Source organism: Eurosta solidaginis, chromosome 2, assembly GCF_040869045.1.
Source record: "Eurosta solidaginis isolate ZX-2024a chromosome 2, ASM4086904v1, whole genome shotgun sequence".
Taxonomy (NCBI): domain Eukaryota; kingdom Metazoa; phylum Arthropoda; class Insecta; order Diptera; family Tephritidae; genus Eurosta; species Eurosta solidaginis.
In genome coordinates, this window is record NC_090320.1 from 192,642,903 (window position 1) to 192,650,593 (window position 7,691).

Below are 7,691 nucleotides of genomic sequence, written 5' to 3' on the forward strand. Positions count from 1 at the left end.
TTTTGCAAGCTGTAATTTGGCAGTCGTTGAAGATATCATGATCAAATTTGGCAGCAACGTTACTCCTATTACTATATGTATGCTTAATAAAAATTAGCAAAATCGGAGAACGACCACGCCCACTTTTAAAAAAATTTTTTTTTAAAGTCAAATTTTAACAAACAATTTTATATCATTACAGTATATAAGTAAATTATGTGAACATTCAACTCCAGTAATGATATGGTGCAACAAAATGCAAAAATAAAAAAAAATTTCATAATGGGCGTGGCTCCGCCCTTTTTAATTTAATTTTTCTAGGATATTTTTAATGCCATAAGTCGAACAAAAATTTACCAATACTTATGAAATTTGGTAGGGACGATAACTTATTTCTGTTAAAAAGAGCGAAATCGGTTAAAGCCACGCCCAGTTTTTATACACAGTCGACCATCTGTCCTTCCGCTCGGCCGTTAACACGATAACTTGAGCAAAAATTGATATATCTTTACTAAACTCAGTTTACGTGCTTATCTGAACTCACTTTGCATTGGTATAAAAAATGGCCGAAATCCGACTATGACCACGCCCACTTTTTCGATATAGAAATTTACGAAAAACGAAAAAAATTCCAATTCTATACCAAATAATAAAATGGGTGTGACACCTACCATATTAAGTAGAAGAAAATGAAAAAGTTCTGCAGGGCGAAATAAAAAAACCCTTGAAATCTTAGCAGGAATACTGTTCGTGGTATTATATATATAAATAAATTAGCGGTATCCAACAGATGATGTTCTGTGTCACCCTGGTCCACATTTTGGTCGATATCTGGAAAACGCCTTCACATATACAACCACGACCACTCCCTTTTAAAAGCCTCATTAATACCTTTAATTTGATACCCATATCGTACAAACACATTCTAGAGTCACCCCTGTTCCACCTTTATGGGGATATCTCGAAAAGACGTCCACCTATAGAACTAAGGCCCACTCTCTTTAAAATACCCATTAACACCTTTCGTTTGATACCCATATTGTACAAAAGCATTCTAGGGTCACCCCTGATTCACCTTTTTTGCCGATATCTCGAAAAGGCGACCACCTATACAACTACCACCACTCCCTTTTAAAACCATCATTAATACCTTTAATTTGATACCCATATCGTACAAACATATTCTAGAGTCACCCCTGGTCCACCTTTATGGTGATATCTCGAAAAGGCGCCCACCTACAGAACTAAGCCCCACGCCATTTTAAAATACTAATTAACACCTTTCGTTTGATACCCATATTGTACAAACGCATTCTATAGTCACCCCTGGTCCACCTTTATGCCGATATCTCGAAAAAGCGACCACCTATACAACTACCACCACTCCCTTTTAAACCCCTCATTAATACCTTTAATTTAATACCCATATCGTACAAACACATTCTGGAGTCACCCCTGGTCCACCTTTATAGCGATATCTCGAAAAGGCGTCCACCTATAGAACTAAGCCCCACGTCCTTTTAAAATACTCATTAACACCTTTCGTTTGATACCCATATTGTACAAACGCATTCTAGAGTCACCCCTTGTCCACCTTTATGCCGATATCTCGAAAAGGCGACCACCTATACAACTACCACCACTCCCTTTTAAAACCCTCATTAATACCTTTAATGTGATACCCATATCGTAGAAACACATTCTAGAGTCACCCCTGATCCACCTTTATGGATTTATCTCGAAAAGGCGTCCACCTATAGAACTAAACTCCACGCCCTTTTGAAATACTCATTACACCTTTCTTTTAATACCCATATTGTACAAACGCATTCTAGAGTCAGCCCTGGTCCACCTTTATGGCGATATCTCGAAAAGGCGTCTACCTATAGAATTAAGGCCCACTCCATTTTAAAATACTCATTAACACCTTTCGTTTGATACCCATATTTGACAAACGCATTCTAGAGTCACCCCTGGTCCACCTTTATGCCCATATCTCGAAAAGGCGACAACCTATACAACTACCACCACTCCCTTTTAAAACCCTCATTAATACCTTTAATTTGATACCCATATCGTACAAACATATTCTAGAGTCACCCCTGGTCCACCTTTATGGCGATATCTCGAAAAGGCGTCCACCTATAGAACTAAGCCCCACACCCTTTTGAAATACTCATTAACGCCTTTCGTTTGATACCCATATTGTAGAAACACATTCTAGAGTCACCCCTGATCCACCTTCTTGCCGATATCTCGAAAAGGCGACCACCTATAAGACTACCACCAGTCCCTTTTAAAACCATCATTAATACCTTTAATTTGATACCCATATCGTACAAACACATTCTAGAGTCACCCCTGGTCCACCTTTATGGCGATATCTCGAAACGGCGTCCACCTATGGAACTAAGGATTACTCCGTTTTAGAGTACTCACTAACACCTTTCATTTGATACCCATATCGTACAAACAAATTCTAGAGTCACCCCTGGTCCACCTTTATGCCGATATCTCGAAAAGGCGACCATCTATACAACTACCACCATTCCCTTTTAAAACCCTCATTAATACCTTTAATTTGATACCCATATCATACAAACACATTCCAGAGTCACCCCTGGTCCACCTTTATGGCGATATCTCGAAAAGGCGTCCACCTATAGAACTAAACCCCACGCCCTTTTGAAATACTCATTACACCTTTCGTTTGATACCCATATTGTACAAACGCATTCTAGAGTCACTCCTGGTCCACCTTTATGGCGATATCTCGAAAAGGCGTCTACCTATAGAACTAAGGCCCACTCCCTTTAAAATACTCATTAACACCTTTCGTTTGATACCCATATTTTACAAAAGCATTCTAGAGTCATCCTGATCCACCTTTTTGCCGATATCTCGAAAAGGCGACCACCTATACAACTACCACCACACCCTTTTGAAACCATCATTAATACCTTTAATTTGATACCCATATCTTACAAACACATTCTAGAGTCACCCCTGGTCCACCTTTATGGCGATATCTCTAAAAGGCGTCCACCTATAGAACTAAACCCCACGCCCTTTTGAAATACTCATTACACCTTTCGTTTGATACCCATATTGTACAAACGCAATCTAGAGTCACCCCTGGTCCACCTTTATGGCGATATCTCGAAAAGGCGTCCACCTATAGAACTAAGGCCCACTCCCTTTAAAATACTCATTAACACCTTTCGTTTGATACCCATATTTTACAAACGCATTCTAGAGTCATCCTGATCCACCTTTTTGCCGATATCTCGAAAATGCGACCACCTATACAACTACCACCACTCCCTTTTAAAACCATCATTAATACCTTTAATTTGATACCCATATCGTACAAACACATTCTAGAGTCAGCCCTGGTCCACCTTTATGGCGATATCTCGAAACGGCGTCCACCTATGGAACTAAGAATTACTCCGTTTTGGAGTACTCACTAGCACCTTTCATTTGATACCCATATCGTACAAACAAATTCTAGAGTCACCCCTGGTCCACCTTTATGCCGATATCTCGAAAAGGCGACCATCTATACAACTACCACCACTCCCTTTTAAAACCCTCATTAATACCTTTAATTTGATACCCATATCATACAAACACATTCCAGAGTCACCCCTGGCCCACCTTTATGGCGATATCTCGAAAAGGCGTCCACCTATAGGACTAAACCCCACGCCCTTTTGAAATACTCATTACACCTTTCGTTTGATACCCATATTGTACAAATGCATTCTAGAGTCACCCCTGGTCCACCTTTATGCCGATATCTCGAGAAGGTGACCACCTATACAACTACCACCACTCCCTTTTAAAACCCTCATTAATACCTTTAATTTGATACCCATATCATACAAACACATTCCAGAGTCACCCCTGGTCCACCTTTATGGCGATATCTCGAAAAGGCGTCCACCTATAGAACTAAACCCCACGCCCTTTTGAAATAATCATTACACCTTTCGTTTGATACCCATATTGTACAAACGCATTCTAGAGTCACCCCTGGTCCACCTTTCTGGCGATATCTCGAAAAGGCGTCTAACTATAGAACTAAGGCCCACTCCCTTTAAAATACTCATTAACACCTTTCGTTTGATACCCATATTTTACAAACGCATTCTAGAGTCACCCCTGATCCACCTTTTTGCCGATATCTCGAAAAGGCGACCACCTATACAACTACCACCACTCCCTTTGAAAACCATCATTAATACCTTTAATTTGATACCCATATCCATATCTTACAAACACATTCTAGAGTCACCCCTGGTCCACCTTTTTGGCGATATCTCGAAAAGGCGTCCACCTATTGAACTAAGGCCCACTCCCTTTTAAAGTACTCATTAACACCTTTCGTTTGATACCCATATTGTACAAACGCAATCTAGAGTCACCCCTGGTCCACCTTTCTGGCGATATCTCGAAAAGGCGTCTAACTATAGAACTAAGGCCCACTCCCTTTAAAATACTCATTAACACCTTTCGTTTGATACCCACATTGTACAAACGCATTCTAGAGTCACCCCTGGTTCACCTTTATGGCGATATCTCGAAAAGGCGTCCACCTATTGAACTAAGGCCCACTCCCTTTTAAAGTACTCATTAACACCTTTCGTTTGATACCCATATTGTACAAACGCAATCTAGAGTCACCCCTGGTCTACCTTTCTGGCGATATCTCGAAAAGGCGTCTAACTATAGAACTAAGGCCCACTCCCTTTAAAATACTCATTAACACCTTTCGTTTGATACCCATATTTTACAAACGCATTCTAGAGTCACCCCTGATCCACCTTTTTGCCGATATCTCGAAAAGGCGACCACCTATACAACTACCACCACTCCCTTTTAAAACCATCATTAATACCTTTAATTTGATACCCATATCCATATCTTACAAACACATTCTAAGGTCACCCCTGATCTACCTTTTTGCCGACAACTACCACCACTCCCTTTTAAAACCATCATTAATACCTTTAATTTGATACCCATACCGTACAAACACATTCTAGAGTCACCCCTGGTCCACCCTTATGGCGATATCTCGAAAAGGCGTCCACCTATAGAACTAAGCCCCACGCCATTTTAAAATACACATTAACACCTTTCGTCTGATACCCATATTGTACAAACGCATTCTAGAGTCAACCCTGATCCACCTTTATGGCGATATCCCTAAATGGCGTCCACCTATAGAACTATGGCCCACTCCCTCATAAAATACTCCTTAATACCTTTCATTTGATATACATGTCTTACAAACACATTCCAGAGTTACCCTCGGATCATTTTTCTACATGGTTATTTTCCCTTATGTTGTCACCATAGCTCTCAACTGAGTATGTAATGTTCGGTTACACCCGAACTTAAATTTCCTTACTTGTTAATGGTTAACCTGACCCAAATTTGGCTTTGTCGTTATTTTTGTTCTTTTAATTGTCTAAATTGACAGGACTATTCTATCGTTCATAATCTTACCAAAATTAGGTAATGGAGGCTCTTTTCAAGTGCAATCACTTTGAATTTGAATGTAATTTTGAAGTGGTTGCTATCGAAAAATGTGTCTACAATTATTTAATTTATTCAGACAAAGTCACAAATGTTTTATGGGATGTACCTGTAGGCTTTACCTTTCCAACGGATAAGATATACTGAAGTCTGCTCACTTACGTATGCCTAATAAAAATTTAATCTCTAAGCGAATAAATAATGATTTTAATAAATCTTATAGTATGCAAAGCTATTTAAACAAAATATTTTTTTCCTTAAACGTACAAAAATCTTAATATAAATGCGAATTCGTAAGAGAGAAAAGGCTCAGACATTTTCTATTTCAAGCTCCGTTCGTTGTTGGTTTGTAATTGTGGGAAATTGATAATTAGTGTCACAAAGTTTGATGTTCCCGTAGACTGCAAAAGTTTTGCACTTCTAGCAACATGGCCGCAACAATCGAGTTGAGCAGCAATGCATTAGACAATCTCTGCCAGAGTTACCATGATCACAATTACCAATCCAATCAACCACGCAACCTTGAAGTTTTGAGCTATGAGCACTTCTCCAACGCGGACACTGTAACCGGATTTCTTGGACGCCATCAAATTCTTACACTCCAAGTACGCCGAATTGATAACATCGGAAAAGAGCATTTCGAAAAGATACGTTTCTTTACCAAATCACCACCACTGGAGTTGATCTCGCGCATGATATATATTGAAGAAATGGGGGTATTCAAAAAGGAAATGCATGTCTATCATGAGCTACTACCAGAATTCGAAAAGATCTTTCCCAATGTAGCCCCAAAATGTTATTATGCGGACGAACGTTTGCTTGTGTTCGAGCACTTAGCTGATCAGGGGTTTCGCATGGCTGCCGAGCGTGATGGAATTTTAAATTATGCACATCTACATTACGCGCTCAAATCGGTCGCAGCATTGCACGCCAGTTCAATTGTGTACGAAGTGCGTCATGGTTGTAAGCTAAATGAATTACATCCTGAGACAGTGTTGGAGAACGCCTATCCTTTAGGTCAGTCTGAACAGCACTCACGTATACTGAATTTTAAAAATGCAAACTTAGTTTTCATCGAATTGATAAAAAATTTAAAGAAATATCAGCACCATTTGGATTATATTTTGCATGAATTTCCAAAGCGCATATCTTTGATCTTTCAACTGGTACAGACATCCACCAAGTATCTGAACGTGTTCAATCATGGTGACTTGTGGGCAAACAATGTAATGTTTCAATATGACAAATTTGGCGAATCTCCTCTGCAGTGTCGCTTGGTTGACTTTCAGCTTTCGCGTTATGCACCGCCTATGTTGGATTTGATGGCGTTACTCACTATACCGACGACTAGTAGTTTTCGTAAAAAATATATGCCAGAGCTACTTTCTGACTATTATCGTTTTATGACAGATTTTTTGAAACGTGAGCAACTTAGTATTGAAGACTTCTTGACGCCTTCGGAGTTTGATGAGATGATAGTTAAATTCCGTATTGTGGGATTGATTGAGAGTTTGATGTTCTCTCACTTGACTGATTTACCAACGGAGCTGACAGCGTCAGTGATGGGATCTTCTAATGGTTTCGACGAGTTCTTCGGTTCCAGGCGTGTGGATTTGTGTTTGAAAGCGTTTAAGTCAGACGACATTTACAGAGAGAGATTGACAGATATGTTAGAAGATTTTATAGATAGTTTCATATTAAATGATAAGAATTAAAAGTAATTTGTTTATTGTTTAATACCTTAACTGAAGTAAAAAGTTACATTAGTATGTTGAAAGCCGAAACAACCGACGTTTCACCTCTATACTCAAAATATAAAATTTGGTGAGAATCGGATATTATTTTGTGGGCGGGCCCAAGCAAAAATAATGAAAGTGTAGTCATTTAATATAGCTTACATTTTATCGCTTGTAGCAGAGTTTGTTACAAAGCTAAGTTTTATTTTTGTTTTCCATTGAAATCACATATATAAAAGGGTTTGAAAGTCCCAAATAAGTTCAAAATTGCCAAAGTTATACATATGCAACATAGATTATTTTGTCGAAAATTCCCCATACGATTTTTATGGAAAAACTAAAATCCATTAGAATAAATATTTAAACCCGAAATGTTTACCGGCTACTTTGTTAGATATTCTGAACAATATTTTTACTATACCTACCAAA

The 7,691-nt window shown here is 38.9% G+C and overlaps 1 protein-coding gene across 1 annotated transcript; it reads left to right on the forward strand.

Annotated features, from left to right (window-relative positions):
• Positions 1–5,818: 5,818 nt before the first annotated feature.
• LOC137240438 (uncharacterized) lies at positions 5,819–7,313 on the forward strand. The gene has a single exon (XM_067766706.1). It carries the CDS (start codon positions 5,955–5,957, stop codon positions 7,239–7,241), a length of 1,287 nt encoding a protein of 428 aa, XP_067622807.1. The 5' UTR covers positions 5,819–5,954; the 3' UTR covers positions 7,242–7,313.
• Positions 7,314–7,691: the final 378 nt, after the last annotated feature.